General features: G+C 35.9%; 1 protein-coding gene across 1 annotated transcript in view; it reads left to right on the top strand.

The window, feature by feature from the left end:
• UGCG (UDP-glucose ceramide glucosyltransferase) overlaps positions 1-19,490 on the top strand; it is a 34,381-nt gene that overhangs the window by 8,093 nt on the left and 6,798 nt on the right. Inside the window, exons 2-5 of the mRNA XM_063082462.1 lie at positions 9,927-10,068; positions 15,980-16,082; positions 17,143-17,244; positions 18,783-18,895. Coding sequence (XP_062938532.1) covers positions 9,927-10,068; positions 15,980-16,082; positions 17,143-17,244; positions 18,783-18,895 — 460 coding nt within the window. The remainder of the gene's footprint in view (positions 1-9,926; positions 10,069-15,979; positions 16,083-17,142; positions 17,245-18,782; positions 18,896-19,490) is intronic.

Raw genomic sequence — 19,490 nt, 5'->3', positions numbered from 1 at the left:
CAAATCAAAACCATTGACCAGCCATTACAGGAAGCCCATTACCTTTACACCCAGTGCATTCCTGAAAATGTAATGATATCAAATTTCTGACAATTAAATGGACATATGTGTTAGGAGGGGATCTTTTATTTCAAGAGAACTAAGACTGTTGTTAAAATCCCAAATTATGACTTCTGCTGGTTCTGATGTCTGGGACGTGCTGCCACTGAGTGAGAGCTTTCCAGGTGTTAGGTGTTGTGGGGAGGGGCTTTCTCTTCAGCCTGGAGTGGGGTGGGAAGGCTGACTTGTAGTGTAGCCTTTGCTCTGGGGACAGTGCTAGACATGGGGATAAAATGGCCAACAAAGCAGAATGGAGTCTCTTCTGGAATCCCTCAAAACATCTTCATACTAGAAGGTGGTATTGCTTGGAATTAAATAGTAACCGGTAGTTGCTTTGCACATTGTTTCTGCTGCAGGATGGAAATCATCCTGCCCCTGCCTCTCACTTCTGAGGGCAGCACCCTCTCCCTCCACCAGAGCCAAGCGAAGGGGAATTCTTGTGTCTGCCTCATCTAACATCTCGAGTCAGGCTCCGAGGATAGAGGAATTAAGAGGAGCCAGGATTATGCAGCATCTCTGCCCAACTGAGAACCCATCGAATAGTTTAAAAGGAGAGCTAAGCTAAAAAAAACAGTAACAGGCCATTTGTAATTGATAATAAATTGTGAGATTTAGTGTTCCTTATTCTTATCCTTGCATCGTTTTTACACTTTTGGGTGATGTCTATAGATACATTTGTTCCTAAATAGTAGGTGTAATTTTAACTTTGAAAATAATGTTAACCTAAATATTGTATGTCAACTGTGCATTAGATCTGTTTTATGCCATGTTTTGACTTACTCTGTTTTAACCATAATTGGGGGGCTTTAATCATTCCTCTTTCCCTTCTTAATCTTTTTTTTTTTTTTTTTTTTTTGGTGGCTAGCCAGTACAGGGATCCATACCTTTGACCTTTGTGTTATAACACCATGCTGTAACCAACTGAGTTAACCAGCCAACCTTAATCTTTCATAATATACAAGAGTTGGTTGGTTTTATGTTTCAAAAAAACCCAATACAATGTCCTAATATAAAAATATATGAAAGAATCTTTTAAAAATCTGTGAATTTCCAGTCCTTCCATTTAGGTGTGTAAATCTTATTAATGTTTGACATCTCTAAATCTCTTATCAGAACTATAGTAATTCAGAGAAGTTACATTTGGTGGAAAATATCCTTGAAATTAGCAGAGGTTTTTTTTTTTTTCTTTTCCTTTTATTATATATTATAATAATAGCTATCATTGCATGTTTATGTTGAGGCTTAATCTCGTGTCTTTCTCACAACTACCCTGTGAGGTAGGTACTATTATCTGCATTTTATTAAAAATTTAAGATAAAGAAGTAACTTGCCCAAGGACATATAGCTAGTAGGCTGGGATAGAAACCCAGGCAGTCTGCCGCCAGCCCAGGCTCCTAAACCAGTATGCTCTATACTGCCAGAGGTAACCTGAAAATAACCCTGGAAGTAATCCATAGGGACAGAGTGTCTGTGTGGGATTTCTCCCGTCGCTGTGAATCAGTTTCCAATAGTTGGCAACATTTCATTTACTATGGAGAGAGCCCCTGCTCATTCTCTTCTACTGCTTTTCCCATTCTCTCCCCCCTTGTACCGCTCCTTCCCAGACTTCACATTTTCCATCCATCCCATAACTGCTGGTCTTTCTAAAATTTTCTATCTCAGCCCTCTTTTATTCTTACAGTTATCTAGTCTTCCTAGGTCTGTTGTTCTCAACTTTGACTGCCCTTTGGAGACATATGGAGAGCTTAAAAATATAAATCGCTGCCTGGGTCTCTCCCCTAGAGGTTCTGATTTAATTGGTCTGGGCATCAGGAATTTCAAACATTCCCCAGATAATTGTGATGTGCAGCTTCAGCTGAGAATGACTGCCCTAGGCTGTGGATCTACAGTTGTGTTCTGCACCTGCCACCTCAGGGCTTCGTTTAATTCTCCATCTAGCTCAGAACCTAGAGCTCATCCCTTCATTATCTTATCTTGTCCCAGGCTTGTCACAGATCAGTCTGTCCTGTTATCCTGAATCCATCCAATAATTTTAGCTTCTCAACTTTCAAAATCCTGCAGAGGGTAATCACATAGCCGTGTGGGTTAGTACTACCACACATTCATGGTCTCAGATCTCAGCTAAGCTCACAGTGCTATCTGGTTGTACTTTGTCTCTATATTTAGCTCTGTCACCCAGCGCTGACAGAACCTCTTCCAAATCCTCACCATTCTACCATGTTCTTGGCAGATGACCTTAACTCCTTCTTTACATGGTGGGTGGAGCCTATCATGTCATTAACTATTTTTTTGTTATCTTTCTCTTTATCTTTTGACTAACCTATGTGCTCAAGGATGATTTTAAAATTAGACTGAGAAACCTTCTGCTCCATCTAACAGCTCTTTGGCTCCTTCACTCATGGTCAGGTTTCAGGAGAAACTGGTGTTTATTCACCGTTATCACACCTCACCTCCCATTTCATTTACTTTTTAACCTGTTTTTATCTATCTATTATGTTCCATCAGTTGTCCAATCCCTGCCAAAACTACTCAGAGTTCACCAAGTACGTACTTAATCTAGTGGACATTTTATTCTTGTCCTGACCTCTAGGCAGCATTCAATCTTGTTCTTTCCTGAACTCTCTGGAAAAGAAAACAGCCTAGCCAATTAAACCCTTCTGTGGCTTTACTTTTATCCTGGCTGCCTTTTCACTTGTCTGGTCACTACTCACTTTTAGCCTCCTTCATGCATTACTGGCTCCTAATATTAGTTATATTCATTCCTGGCCACCTAATAAATAGCATGCTCAACCTTGGAGAGCTTATTTATTTACCAAACTGGGGGTGGCCCTGCTGATTTTATCTCGGCTGATCTTACCTCCTGAACTTTATATATCTGTTCATTTATTTACTGTTCATGTATTCAACAATTTTATAAAAATTGAGAACATGCTACGTATCATTTCTTCGCTGGGCCCTGGAGAATTGATAGTGTACCATTGTGTTTCTCCCAGTGTGGTTCACTGCCAGTCTGCATCAGAATTACTTGGGATACATATGAAAATGTAGATTCCTAGGCTCTGCAAATGGTCCACTAAGTTGTGTTCTCTACCTACGGTTATTGAGTATACCAACTGTTGCAAACGCCTAGTTTACTGGATAAGAGAAACCATCACTTGATGTCTTAAGAGCAACTTTGTTTAAAAATAAGTACATAAATAAAGTTAGTGTGTTCAGAATAATGCTCACTACTCTCTCACATCCCTCACTGTGCCTAGATTTTATGAATGGCACACTAGTTACCTAAGCCTGAACCTAGGAATTATCCCCACCGCCATTGCCCGCTGCACCAACCCCTCTCCCCGTCACATTGGCCAAGCACCATGAATTCTGTATTCTCACTTTCTCTAGAGTCTTCATTTTCTTTGCTCCCTTCTACCGTTTTTAGTTGCACACCTGTCTTTTTCTTTTGGAACTTTATAATATTTTCCCTTGCCTTTCATCTCCCATGCCTATACTTTAATCTCTTAACTTCTATAAATACAAAAATCCTTAGTCTTTCATGGTTATTTCTTGCCCAGAGGATGAGCTACAGGCCTTTTCAGCCTTATCTCTGAAGACAAGGAAGAGTTTATAAGAGAGATGAGTCTTAAAGCAATACTTCTCAAACTTGAAAGTGCCTGTGAATCACCTGGAGATTGTGTTAAAATGCAGATTCTGTTACGGTAGTTCTGGGAGTGGGCCTGAGATTCCGCATTTCTTGCAAGCCCCCAGGTGGTACTGATGTTGCTGGCTAGAGGACCATACTGGGAGTGTGAAAGACTTAAAGAACAATTTCCTAGAAAAAGTTAGATGCTTCCTTCTCTCTTTTCTCAAAGTGTTCTAAACATACTTCTATTATGGGCTGTATCACACTGCATTGACAGAGGCTTATACAGAAGTTACTTCTGAATGAGAGGTGGCTTGTGCACATGTGAGAACCACCTTTCCTATTCTAATTTCATGGAAATGTTAGATGCTTCCTTCTCTCTTTTCTCAAAGTGTTCTAAACATACTTCTATTATGGGCTGTATCACACTGCATTGACAGAGGCTTATACAGAAGTTACTTCTGAATGAGAGGTGGCTTGTGCACATGTGAGAACCACCTTTCCTATTCTAATTTCATGGAAATGCTGTAATGATTTTACACTTACACATGGACACAGACATACACTGACACACACGCACACATGCAGCCTGAAAATAAGGAAAAATTTCCATGTTCCAGAAATGAAGAGGGAAGGCAAAGCAGTGAATGGCTCTTGCCTGCCAATTCTAATCCCAGTGAAATTTCTGGGTGGTTCCTATTTATTTATTTTTCTCCTCATTATTGGTTGTATTTTCCTACTTCTGTGTGTGCCTAGCAATTTTTTATTCAATGCCAGAAATTTTGAATTTCACTTTGTTGGATTTGGATATTTTTGTATTTCTGGATTTTCAACTACTCTGCCTAGGTTGCCTTCTGTGCACCAAGGCCTGGAAATTGTCTCAAAGCAGTAAGCAGGGCAGTTGTAGGGCTCACCTCATTTGTCTTCCATTTCTCAGGAATCACGTTCCTCCTTTGCTGATGTCCAGTGTCTTAAAAACCATTGTTTTCTATATTTTGTCTGATTCTTTGGGTTGTTTCAGGTGGGAGAGTAAATCCAGTCCCTGTTTCTTCATCTTTTCCAAAAGTTGAAGTACTGAGGGGGAGAGAACAGAGAGAATAAGGTTTTTAATACTTGTGTAAGGACAGAGACAAGGCTACATGCTATTTGTAGTAACCCCAAACTGTAAACAACTCAAATTCCATCAACAGAAAGTAAAGTATGGTGCATTAATACAAGGAATACTACACTGTAATGAGAACGAATGAACTATAACTAAATGTAACAACGTGGATGAATCTCACAAACATAGTGTTAAGCAAAAGAAGCCAGATACAAAAGAGTACATACAGTGGGACTCCATTTATATAAAACGTTAAAACTGGCAGAACTAGTCTACGGTGTCAGAAGTCAGGATGGTGATTACCTTTGAGGGGAGGGTAGTTAGTAGAAGGGGACATGCAGGGACTTCTGGGGTTCTGGTAGTATTGTTTCTTGATTTGGGAATGGTTACATGAGAGTTTCATTTTGAGAAAATTCTTTGAGTTGGATACTTATGTGTGACTTTACAATATGTATGTTATGCATCAGTAAAAAATACCATCCCACTTCACCCCCCAACTAAAAAGGACATGGCTGCAAGCCAAATGCTTGATAGGAAGGTAGAATTGGGTTCCCAGGACAGAACCTGGAACTGGCGAAGTGCTGTACGCAAGATCCTGGCAAAAAGCAAGTCATTTGCTCTGGGCCAAGGGTGGAAATGGGTGCACCCATGAGAAATCCTGTGCAATGTATAGGTTGCCACAGGCTCAAGTTCATAGTGTCTAGATAATGCAGAAACCCTGATCCAAGATATTAAATTAAAAACTGGTATGAAACCAATGATCTGTGTAGGGCCCTGTCAGAACCACTGATGAAACTGGCCCAACTGGAGGATTCCACAACTGAGGCCACTTTTGATATACAAGGCAAATGGGCTGTTGATCATATTTTGAAAAATACAGCTGTTCATCAGTTTACAACACACTGGCCATGGCCAAAGCATCATTTCCGTGTGTGGCTGCCAAAGTTAATACCTTCTTGCTCTAGAGCACAGCTTTGTTGACATCTATGAGAGTTTTGTAAGAAGAGCTTCTGTACATGTGCAACTCCCCCATTAAACCATAACTCCTTGACAGTAGGGAGTTTGCCTGTTCATTGTCATATCTCTAGTGCATAGGATAATGCCTGATGTATATTTGGGGCTCAAAATATATTGTCTGATGAGTGAATGCTACATAGTTGTGGAGCAGCACTGTGTGCCGAGCACAATGCTAGGTGTGTTTTCTTATTTATTTAGGGGTGACTTAATGGATATTCTTTTATTGTTCCGATGAACATTACAGGAAATGTGTAACAAGGGGCTTTGTCAGTTGTATTACATAAGTCAAAACAGTATTTTCCAAAGTAGGATTCTTATTTGTAGGGGGTACACTACAATCTGACCCCTTTGGGTATGGAAAGAAAATAACAGAATGGTAGAAACAGAGGTGGGAGGGTACAAATGAGAATTTATTAAAGGTCCTGCAGTATAGTCTGGCTTATAATTATTTTGCATAGAAATTTCAGGTATAGTACTTATCAGTTCTCTTCGGCCATTGACTATTGTTGTTTGGAAAATCAGAATGAGTCTATGGTAAAATACTACATTTTATATGAAAAGCTCTTCGAAGGATAGAAAGTATGTCTATATTAACATTTAAAGTGATATATCTTAAAGAAGAAGGGGAAGAAGGGAAAGATAGGATCCATTGTAAACTTTTACCAAAATATAAAAGCCACTAGACTATTTAATATAGTTCAGATGATCCTTTTACTGATCATCTGATGTCATCTGAAATCATATGATTTCTCTCTCTCTCTCTTTTTTTTTTTTTTTTGGCGGCTGGCCAGCCTGGGGATTTGAACCCTTGACCAGGGTGGAACTGTTGACTATGGTGTTACAACACCACTCTCTAACCAACTGAGCTAACCAGCCAGCCCAGTTCAAATGATCCTTGTTGCTGTTGTTTTTAATCTAGAGCCTTGCCAAATGCAATGAAATTATTAGTGGGCTGCGTTTCTTTGTTAATTGGTCATCACTTCACATGCATGTTCTGATGCAATTTAATAGCACTTAATGATCACACAATGGGGACTGGTAGATAAAAGTTACTGGGATTTCAGACCTTCTTATTCACATCTCAAACTATTTCGTAATTTCTTTGTCTTTGCCTGTCATTCTCTCTGTGCTACATTCTGAGTAATTTCTTCAAATGTAGCTTCTGATTCTCTCTTAAACCGTGTGTGTATACAATCTTCTGTTTTACCTGTTTATTGAGTTTCTAAAGTCAGTGATCATAATTTTTATTTCTAGACATTGTGTGGTCCTTTTCATATGTTCATGGTCACGTATGGTCTCTCTCATTCCTTCTCTTGGGTTTTGTTAAGGCAACACAGGTAGTATGCAGTCTGGGCCCCAAACCTATGTGGTAAGGTGCTCTCCAGGAAGATTTTTTCTTTCTAATCCATTTCTTTCAGGACTAGCAAGGTAGGCAGTATCCCCATCTTCCCTCTGTGGGCCAGCGTTTTTCTACTCTGTCTTTCTGGGATTCCAGATTTATACAAGGCTCTTGGAAAAGATTTTCTATCATTCTTTTTTTAAATCAATATTATTTTTGATTGACAAATCATAATTGTATATATTTGTGGGATACAATATGATGTTATGATATATGTATACAATGTAGAATGGTTAAATCAAGCTAATTAACATATGTATCCATCACCTTCCTTACCTATCATTTTTTATAGTGAGACTTTTGAAATTTACTCTCTTAGCTATTTTGAAATATTCAATATGTTATTATTGACTGTAGTCACCCTGCTGTGTATTAGCTCACAAACCTATTCCTCCTGTCTGAAACTTTGTTCCTTTTAATCAGCAATGCCCCATTCATCTGTCAGGTTTATCTTCATCTTCAGGTCACCAGAGACCAACAGATGGCCCCAAAGCAAGCCTGGGCTCCAGCACTCACTCACTGAGAGGTTTTTCCTTCTTTTTGACCTTAGAGGCTTTCCTTTATTTTCCTAGCAGTTCAATCATGTATTTAAAAGCATGTTTTTAGTATACTTGTACTAAAAAGAAGGGGAGAAAGTTGCATATATTTAAAAACATATGTATATATGCATATATAATACAAACATACTATATGTGTTTATATTTTGTTTTGTATGTGCATTAAAAAAAATCTCTGGAAGGATGAATAAGAAACTAATAATGCTGAGAATATGGTGATGGGAACAGGGCAGATGGAGGGAGAGAATTCTTTTGTGAGAACTTTTTAATAGTTTTAGTGCTTTGAACCATGTGAATATATTACTGGTTCAACCAATTAAATGTGTAATAAACTTTTCCCCCCAGCAGTCTAGATATCCTGTACTGGGGGGGGGGGTCTCTCCAGACATTTAGTCTGCTGTTTTGTTAGGAATGGAATAGTGATCATATTTGTGGTTATACAAATTTTAGATCATGCCTCTGTCTAGCCCTCTGGAGGAACTCTGTAGATCAATATTTTCCAAATTCTCTGTAGCAAAGGATTAGGTCTTTAAAATTTTCTAGTCTGTCATGGACTGATATTTTGGTGAACTACAACAAAAATAAATTGCTGATCACATGCTTGGATGTCATGGCAATGTCAAATTGCTATAAAAGTTTCTAAAAGCTTTCTCTTAATTTCTTCTCATTGCAGACCAGTAAAAAGCAACTTGTGGACCAGACCACTTTGAATAGCACTGCTATAGAGGGTGCTCCATTACTTTTTGGCATTCGGTGTTGTGGATCAGAAATTGATATGACCCTGTTCTTTAAATTTCTTGTTGGTTTTAATTTTTTCCATTATAGTAATCTGTTTCTTTTCTGTAAAGATGTCTGTATGGCCTTATCTGAAACATTAGGTGTTTTCTTCAGCACACTCTTGCCTTAATTAGGTGGCGGCGAGCCTGTGGCTATCTGGTCTGCATAGTGGTGCGGGTGTACTTCCAAAAGTCATTTATAGATTAACAGTATATTTCATCAAATCTAAGATGCATTGATACTAGTGTTTTCTTGACCTTCTAGAAGGTCTCACTGGTTGGTTGTCACAATACTAAGTCAGGACTGTCACCTAGCTGGCAGCCATTGTAAGATGCCACTGATTTCAGAGATGTTGAAATGTAGAAGAACGTGTGTCTTAGAATATCTTGCAGATGGCCGCATGATTATTCTAGCATCTAATTACTCTTGAATGCTTGGAGACTTGCTTATGAGAATTGCTTGCAATGCGCTTGTGAGAAGCAGGGGTGACAATCTTTCGTGAGTTCCTTTAGAAGCTTCACTCTGCTGACTGACAGCTCCTCTTGTTGTGATAGCCTGACGTTAACTGGGGCACATTCTCTCTTCTCTAATTGGCCTGGCTTCCCTCTTTAGGAGCCCTGTGCTGCAGAACCCTTGGAATGAATCAGCAGTGGGAACCTTGGCCACTTACCTGTGAACTGGTGGCATGGTATAGCTTCCAGTGACATTAATAGACATTTTTCTCATCATTGAGATTTTGTTTTTCTTACTTTCAGCGTCCTCTGTTGTTCCCCTGCTGTTCTGAGCTTATTAATATCGGTAGTTCCAGTTATCCCATTTTCTTGTTTCCCGTAGGGCTGCTTGGCACTTTTAATTGTATATTATTTGGACTGTTTGTTAAAGAAATTTCTCAGAAATTTCTGGTCACCCTTCCATATTTTTCTGATACAGATAGCAATTTCATTTTACTTATTTTTATAGCTGTTTGGCCGATAGATGGCAATTTGAGAGGAGGGGCAGTTAATGTGTGGGCTAACACTGTTCTTTCTTCACCGTGTATTTACTGAATGCCTCCTCTATGCCCAGCATCGTTCTAAGCACTGAGAACACAGCAATAAACAAACATGCAGAGTCCACCTAGATTCTGGACTTCATTGGAACATTCACTCTGCTTAGTTGAGGTTTTCCTAAATAGGAAGCTGACCTGGTCTTCTTCCTTTGATTTTCAGGTCTCCTTTTAGAAAGATGTCAGCTTTTAAAAATATTAACTTAGAATTTTGTAATTTATTTATAGCTTGGTATGTGCTTTATTTTGATTTGGCACTAATATGTTCTCTAGAAATAATTTATGTATCATTTGCTTTTTAGCCGATTACACCTCAACAAGAAGGCAACAGACAAACAGCCATATAGCAAGCTCCCAGGTGTCTCTCTTCTGAAACCACTGAAAGGGGTAGATCCTAACCTAATCAACAACTTGGAAACATTCTTTGAGTTGGATTATCCCAAAGTAAGTACAGTGTTGTACTCATTAGGAATGACTAGGCCATTTTGGGGTTCCCCCCCCCCTCACAGTAAACACTTAGAGAGGAATTATATCACTGCATAAGGTAAAAGTATTAAAAATTCACAATGATATTAGCCTCATAAAATTTAAGCTTTAGCGGTGGTCATCACAGGACAGAAATGGGGTTGGGGAAGGGATAAATTCCCTTTCTAACCACTTATATGTCCATCCGAAGTAGAAATCCTTGAGTAAACCTCCTGGAACTCAGACGTTGTCAAGTGCCTGGTAGTTTGAGTATAAAAATCTTGTTTCATAAGAGTCATATGTAAACAGCAGGAAGAGGAGGCAGTGAGAGGGAAAACGTGGTGTTCGGTGGTCTGAAATGGGATGCAGGACAGCTAGAACTAAATGTGAATCACCTTGAGAAACTGGCTTTGAGCCAAGAATAGGTTACAATAAGTGGCAAGACAGGGCTTCAATTACCTAATTCTTAATTTCTTGATTGTTCTGATTTTTGATACTTAAGTGTATTGCACTTACCATTTCTCTGAACAATCTGTATGTCTATAAACTTAATGTTACTCCCTTCATTGGGAACTTCCAGTTTTCTGGAGATGGAATTAATCTTTTTATAATTTGCCTTCAGTATTCCACCTATAGTTCCTTGGGAGAACTTAATATTTCTTGATTTTTGTACCGTATTTAGCTTTATTGCTGCTTTTTAAATTGCCTACTTATACACTACTTTTGCAAGGGGCACATTGATGGTAGTAGATTATTTGTGAGAAGAATGTCTTTACATTTCTACCTGCTTGATATTTGGTACAGTTTAATTTTCCCTTAATGTTCTCTATTCACTTGCCTCAATTTTTGCCCTGTTGCCTCAGTTTTTCCATAGCTATTTTTGCTACTTGGAGACCCATCCCTTCTATTTCTTTAGGGTAGTGTAGCCCAAGTAATCAGAAGGAAGATCTGTACACACCACACTTCTCATGATGACTGGTTTTCACGCTCTTATTTCTTTTCTTTTAGCTCTTATTTTTCTCAGTAGTACCAATGCAAGGAATAGAGAAGACACAGACGTGATAGCCTTAATGCAGCTCTTATTAAGTATGTAGACATGAGTATCATTGCTATTTTTTAGAGTTGTTTTCGTATTATCACTTTGGGAATTTTAGAGTTTAGGTTTTGAAACTAATTCAAAGCAAACAATTATGTATTTCTAGTTTGTGTGTGTTTATATATATTTAATAATTTGGGGTATTTGAATTATGTGCATCTATTATCTGTTCAGTTAAATATGCAATTTTCAAAAAACTAAAAGATATAGGTATATATACTTGATTTTTTTTCAAAAAAAATGTAAAACACGGCCTTTTATAATTTAGAAAGAATGATATAAATTAAATGTAAAATAAGCTTTGCAATTTTTTTTTGCATTTGCTTGAAAAATGGAAGTTTTTCAAGCCCATATTATGTAAGTAAATGCAAAAGAGAATTTATTTTTATGAATCAAAGAATATTTTCATTGATTATGAATGAATCTTATAGCATATCTTAGAATCACATGCATTTATTGTTGTGGAACTTAATTTCACATTTCAGTTTTGTAACCATCATCCTACCCCTGACCCATTTAACCACTCTGAAAGCTTAATTATGGAACTTTTATGTTGCAGTGCTTGTGAAATGATAGTCATAGGATTTAAGTGGTTGAGAATGATAGTGCAGGTTTTACTTGTAGAAAGAGTTTTTTAAAATAACTCCAGGAACATATGTATCCATTAATTATGAACATTTGGGGTAAATCCATAATTGATTTCTTCTGAATGAATGAAGATTTTTTTTTAAATTACAGTTCAGGATTATCTCAAGAGTTCTAGTTTTCACTTAGTTCTTTTTCCATTTAAATTATATCATTGAGGCATTTAAATTGGTTGAGGAGAAAGCTATTTTGATACTCATTATAAAATGAATAACAGCATATGCAAGAGATTGTTTTTATTCCTTTTTAGTACACAGTTTTATTTTGTAGTTATTTCTAAGTATTGTTAGCTGTGTAAATAGAAAATGTGGAAAGCAGAGGAAAGGTGCAAAGTACCTGCAATCTAAGGGAAATTTTTATCTTACGGCGTTTTATTTGCTTTTTTTTTTTTTTTTTTTTTGTCTTTTTCGTGACCGGCACTCAGCCAGCGAGTGCACCGGTCATTCCAATATAGGATCTGAACCCACGGCGGGAGCATTGCCGCGCTCCCAGCACCGCACTCTCCCGAGTGCGCCACGGGCTCGGCCCTTATTTGCTTTTTTAAGAACCAAGCACAATGGCAAATGTTCCACAAGAGACTAAAGTTAAACCACTGAATCACATAAATCTGACTATGAACAGATGAGGCATTTGTGCACCAAGGAGGCAAGTCGTCACAAAATAAACATTCACATGACTACCAGGCCCATCACACTTAAACGTTTGCTTTTTGTTTGCTGTGAACATTGTCTTACAAAACTATAGAAACATTTTAATTCTGGACATGAAGTTTTCCTCTATTATTTGATTTGAAACAGCATAGGCCATTTTGCAAGGGAAAAAAATAGAACACATGTTGACGTTTTTAAAATTTTATTTAAATTTGAACATGTACAAGAAAATTTAACAACTGATACCTGTTCTGAATTTCTGGGTTTCAATTTATATACTATTTCTAGTGTAGTCTAGGTGAGACTATACTAATTGGCCCCAAAGAATTCTATGCTGTAAATATCTTACAGATCTGCCTTTATATTGATACTTATTAATTAGGGGAAAATGTAAGAATGAAAAAGTGATACAATTAATTTTCCACAAAATTGAATATTCATTTGGCATTAGCATAGAAGGGATTTGGGGAGAGATTCAGCAGTAGCAGAAGATTCAGTAATCTGCATCTGAAGTGGCTTGCTGGCTTTACTTCAGTAAATTATGGCCATATGAAGAGTTTTTTAATTAATGATTAGAGTTACTAGCAGAGTGAGGCTATGGTAATTAGGATTTTTTTTCTTTTTTGCAAATATAGAATTAGGTTAAAATGTTACAAGTCCAGTGCCATGTTTTGGATTCTTCCTTGTCAGTGATATAATTATCCTTAAGAGGAATTGTTCTCTAACCAAGAAGTATTCTAAGAAAAAATTAAAGACTAGAAAGAGGATCAAGTGAAAGATCAAGCACAGGTGTTGTTAATACATGTAGTAAAACTAATTCTGAAAGATTAGGAATTTACCAAATAAATTTGAAAAATTGTATAAACCATCCGGTTCTTAAGAACAGATAAAAAATATTCAACATTACTTGTCAAAACTTTATATTCAGAGCAGTTTTCTTACAAAACATCCCCTTCCGGGCCGACCCCGTGGCGCACTCGGGAGAGTGGGGCGCTGGGAGCGCTGCGCCGCTCCCGCCGCGGGTTCGGATCATATATAGGACTGGCCGCGGTGCGGGTGACACCACACCGAGGGTTGTGATCCCCTTACCGGTCACGAAAATCACAAAAAAAAAAAAAAAAACATCCCCTTCCTGTCATCTGTCCTTCACTCATAAGTTACCTAGGACAAATGCATTAAGCATATTCATCACCTACTCCATGCCAGGAAATGTTCTAGATACTTGGGGTCTAAGTCCATTCTGTCATAGAACTTATATTCTCCTGTAATCCAAATATCATAAAGTTTCTCTGTAAACATGATGTGTAAGATATTTATTTATAAATAATTTGAGATATTCCTACTTGATACACAATATAATTGATTCATATGTTAAAACATTTTTCTATTTAAAAGGGTATCTTGTTTACTATAGTAAAAAGATATAATCAATAAAAATTAAAACTTTAGACCTTGCACTGGAATAAATGCAAACTATACCTCCCTTACTTAACACCGTATATGAGTAGAGTACTTCTCAAAAAAATTCTGGCATAACCCAGTATACTTTTTTTCATCCCAGTGAGTACATCTCTAGTACTATATTTTACAAAGTTTTCTCTTGCTAGGGGAGAGAAAGCTAAGATTAGGTTTTTTTATTATATTTTATGGAATTACATTGCTTATAAACATTTCCTTTAATTGTATTCACTCATATCTGAAAAACAGCATAAACTATAAAAGCATCAAAGAAACTGCTATGTTTGAAAAGACAAGGAACTCTTTAGATCAAGCCCGGCTGAGGAGCTTACCATGGTAGGAAAGCTAATTGTTACTTTTTTGCCCTTTGGAAAGTCACTTAACCTTTCTAGTCTTCGTTGTTAAGTCAGGATGGGAGAATGGCTGACACTTTATATGACAACCTTTTGGGAAATTTCAGGATTGTGGTAGGAGGGCCCTTTCTATTCTCAGATTTTTATCTCATCTCTGGAGACCAGATAATTGTGAAGCTGGTTTCAAAACTTCTTGAGTGGCAATTTTGGTTACCCATCAGTAAAGGTAGATATTGATAGAGTATATGATAAGAACAGTAGGTAGAAAGTAAGAGGAAAGTATACATTTTTTTCCCCATTGACTTAATTATTGAAAAAAACCCTATGTTTTTCACTTGGAAAAAAAAAAAATCTTACCTTATAACTAAACCTTCTTTGTTGACCTTAGGGCTGGTCCCTTTTGTGTTCAACTACAAATTTCTCCATTTCCAATTTTTGCTGAGATAATATGTATTAGGCAAATAGTAATTAATTATTATTCTCAAAGGCACCATAAACATTTTTTCCACTTTTTACTTGTATGTGCTTATCAACAGAAGTAAATAAAACAGGGTTTTCCATTATCTGAGTATGTAAGACACTTAAAAAGTTGTGTCCTTAGCTCTTTTTACTTTTTAGAAACAAGTAGCTTTTTATTTTTTCATGAACATAATTAACCTCCCTTATGTGCTTATAAATGTTCAACCAGTTTTAGAAAAAAGGTTTGGTGGGAAATTTGTCATTGAGTCAGCATGAATTTATCACCACTTCTGAAAAAAATCACTACTTAGAATACATATCCCACAAAATAATAGAGTAGCTTCTTTGTATGTAAAAGCAAACACTTAAAAAATTTAGTAGTTTGCTAAATGGTAACTTAGAGGTTTAGCTCAAGATTTTATGAACCTGGCTATATGTGTTTATAAACTTGGCTACCAAGATTCTGATTCAAAAGTCTAAGAATAGGATCCAATTCTCTTTTTTAAATAAATGTCCCAAGGTAATTTTGACATAGCCGGTCAAGTGTTAAGAAATGACTCTTAATTTACTATAAAGACTAAACATAGCACACAGCAAAATAAAATCCTGGCTATTTTATAGTTACAAAGCTAAGCATGCTTTTCAGGATAGTAAACGTTCCATCAAATCAAATTCTGTTTTATTTCAAAAAATTGTACAGCAAAAATTCTAATCTCACTTTGTCCTTTTCTTGTGAGGAATGTGGAAAAGCCCTTTAAATTGATCATAATGGGATTTTATATGTAATTTATACCGTCTTCATGAAATTATAATATTAAGTTCAGAGGTAACACAAAGCTTCTAAAGTACGGAGGGTATGTTTATTTTTGCTTCCTTTCTGTGGTGCTTTTTGCTCTGGTGGGCACCCCGTGAGCATTTAGTAAACCTTGCACAAGATTGAGATCCATTCTAATTACTAGGACATACCTGTCTGGGAATGGCATGACTTCACCTACAGGCACCACAGATCGCTTCCTTATCCCTTCTGCTTGCAAACAGGCCCCTGTTCTGGAGAAATTGCTCTCCATGAAAGCGACACTTATGATAAATATTGACATACTCTCTTACCTTTTAAATTTTGTGTATACAATTGCTTGTTTTTTAATGATTTTTGATCAATCAGTAAATGCTAATAATTGGTGCTTATTTTTTAAAGAGGTTAATTTATATAAAATACGTTCTTTTACTAGTATGAAGTACTCCTTTGTGTACAAGATCATGATGACCCAGCCATTGATGTATGTAAGAAGCTTCTTGGAAAATATCCAAATGTTGATGCTAGGTTGTTCATAGGTAAGTAACAAGCAAATTCCGTGCCAACCATTTTATTTTGGTAGTAGTAAGATTAAGTGATCTTCTCTTCATTAAACAGTAAATAAAGGTGTTAGTCATCCACTGGAGTTATTAGCATGTTTGCTGTAAGCATGTTTGTTGAAGTAGTAAAAGGTGTTTACATCTTTAGAAAAGTTATGAAAACACAAAGACTTTTTTTTGTTCATATCTGGAATTAACAAACTAACTCAAAAAATTACATTTTACTCATTAATCAGACATGAGAGTTTGTTATTTTTGTTTAATATTTTCAACGCGTGGCCTTTTCTGTATCTTATTAACTGTAATTGTGAGTGTGTGATAGAATTCACTTACTTTTATGTTTGCAAAAAGAGTATTTTTTGAAAAGCCTATAGGTTTATTATAAAGACTTGTAGAGGTGTATTTGCCATAATTATTATTATTTTATTATTTTTTTTACATAGGTCTGATATAAATTCTCTATTCCACCTTATTGACCAATTTCTCTATACGGTTTTAATTACCATAGCTTCAAAATGAGTCCTATAGCTTTTTTTTTCCTTATTATCATTCTTTAAAATTGACAAATAAAATTGTATACATTTATGGTGTACAACATGATGTTTTGAAATATGTATACATTGTGAAATAGCTAAATCAAGCTAATTAATGTGTGCATTACCTCATACTTATCATTTATTTGTGGTGAGAAATCAACTGTGAGGTTTTTTCAGGTATATAATACATTGTTAGTAACTATAGTCACCATGTTGTACTGTTGCCATTAAATATTGATTCATTCTTAATGAAAGAACTTAAGAATTAGAAAACTGAAACAATGACTTTTCAAAGACAAATGATATCATTCTCCCCTTGAGAATGAACTTTTTTTTCTAAATATATTATTATGAATAGGGAATGTAAAAAATAATGTGAAAATATGTTTGTTTAAATTATTAATATGTAAGTACTGTTCACTTCTGCCTACCATTTATCTTCATAGTAGAAAGTATCTTCAATGTTACATAAATCTTTTACTACTGTACCTTTACATTTTTAGGTGGCAAAAAGGTTGGCATTAATCCCAAAATTAATAATTTAATGCCAGGATATGAAGTTGCAAAGTATGATCTTATATGGATTTGTGATAGTGGAATAAGAGGTGAGGTTTTTCTTATTTATTTTGTTAAACTTCTCATTTGATGATAAAATGCCAAAAGCAATCTGAAAATACATTTATCAGTCCTTTTTGTTTGCCTTGCAAAGTTATTATTTCGTCATTATTATTATGGTAATATGTTCAGTTATACTTACTCAGATTTTGATTTTTTTTAATCCTAACCTAAAATGTTACATGTACTAAAATGTTTTCATTTTGAACAGACAATTCCATCCATTAAAAGAATTAGTCATGGTCTATTATACAATTTGCAAGCTTTCTCATGTGTGTAACTTTTCCCTTGTTTGTGTGACATTTATCTTTTACTTCAATCTGTTGTGGTTCACATAATACAGTCTCACACAAAGGGACAGAAATCAATAGGTACATATTTTGCTAGAATACATTTATTAGAATACTTACATAGCTTTTTACTTAGATGATTTTAGCAAGAAGCCTTTTATATACTAAAATTAAAATTTGCATTTTAAATATTTATACTTATAATTGTTTTGGTATTTCATAATATTTTGTTATGTTCTAATTACCTCAAGTTTCTCAACCTCAACACTATTGACATTTAGGTCCTGATAATTCTGTGTTGTGGGGGCTGTCCAGTGAGATGTTTAGCAGCGTCCCTGAGCCTCTATCCAAAACACCAAAAATGTCTCCAGACATTGCCAAATGTCCCCTGTGGGGCAAAATTGCCCCCAGTTGAGAACCACTGACCTAGAATATGAATACTTAAGGTCCAAATACAACTTTGTTTTTATACAGTAGATTTGGGTTTTAAAGACTTGAAGGAAATAAAAAATAAAGAAATTCATGTAAAATTATATGAGATGCTTGCTATTTGAAAATAGGGCAATGATTTAAATTTTATTAGCTTAAAATGCAAATTTGAAAAATAAGTGTAGCATGCCTGTAAATTAATCAGAACCATTTTAGATCTGTCAACTCATGGTCACAGATTATGTTCATTCTTCACATTTGCTATCTTAAATTAGCTACTATTATATATTTATGTTTTTCAGTGTACAGATCTCTGTTAAAAATAATCCCATTCCATGCTCGTTAGTAGTTCTATGAGATCAGACACATATTATACCCACGGAGAAAGTAGAGGCTTATTTCCTGTGGGTAGAGGAGTAGAGAAGCCAGCACAAGAGCTAAAGTCTTTTGACCTCTGCTCCTGAACCTTTTTCACTTGGACACATTGTCCTTATTCCAGTTTGGAGGCTCTGACATGGGAGTAATAACATTTTCAAGGTATATCCTGCCTCTGGTACATATTAAGTGTATACTGGGCTGAAAGTGTATAGAGTAAATTAGCTTATCATAAATTATGCCTTTTTGAAATTTTGTATTCTATTCAGAAAGGTGATTGAGATTCATTTTATTAGATCCCATTGTTTTTTAAAATTTATTTTTAAGAATTTAATAACAATTCACAGAATATATTTTACATCAGTGGGCATTTTACTAAAAAGAAATTTTTTTCTCTCCCCCTCCCCACCTTTTTTTCTTTTTTTTAATTGTAGTAATTCCAGACACACTTACTGACATGGTTAATCAAATGACAGAAAAAGTAGGCTTGGTTCATGGGCTGCCTTACGTAGCAGACAGACAGGGCTTTGCTGCCACATTAGAACAGGTAAGTATGGTGGTTATAAATAATATTCATGTTATCAGATCTTTAATCTCCCAGAAGCATAAGACTGTTCTGAGTCTGAGAATTGGGACTAGCTACCTGAAGTTAACTATATTAAGTTCATTTAGGAACCTGCTGTGTACTAAAACCCTCAAGTTGAGAGCAGCTATTTTCATTAGAGAGGAAATTCTTGGGCCCTTGGGATTACTTATTGCTGAGCTGACTGCACCCTGGCAGTGAACAGCTGTGCACAGGACATGTCTTGTGGTCTTACTGTCAGCTGAACACAGTATTTTCTCTTTCCTTATGGTTCTCACTTTCAGTTCTAGACTATTGACTTACATAAAAGGACATGTTAGTATAGTGTTCTTTCAAAGATTTAATCTGAAAAGAACCTTTTTAAAATATGAAGTATTTCAAATATACAAAAAAAGGAAACTTGTTCATACAAGCCATTATAAAATGCACTGATTTCCTTTTAAAATAGACTCCTAGTAATTATCTGAGAAACTTATTTTATGTTTTCCCTCTATTGTTTTCTCTTCAATTTATAACAAATATTAACTTCTGTGTAGGAAACTATAAATTATGGAAAATT

This window comes from Cynocephalus volans, chromosome 17 (genome assembly GCF_027409185.1).
Source record: "Cynocephalus volans isolate mCynVol1 chromosome 17, mCynVol1.pri, whole genome shotgun sequence".
In the NCBI taxonomy this organism is placed as follows: domain Eukaryota; kingdom Metazoa; phylum Chordata; class Mammalia; order Dermoptera; family Cynocephalidae; genus Cynocephalus; species Cynocephalus volans.
This window is presented reverse-complemented; position numbering and strand designations above follow the sequence as displayed.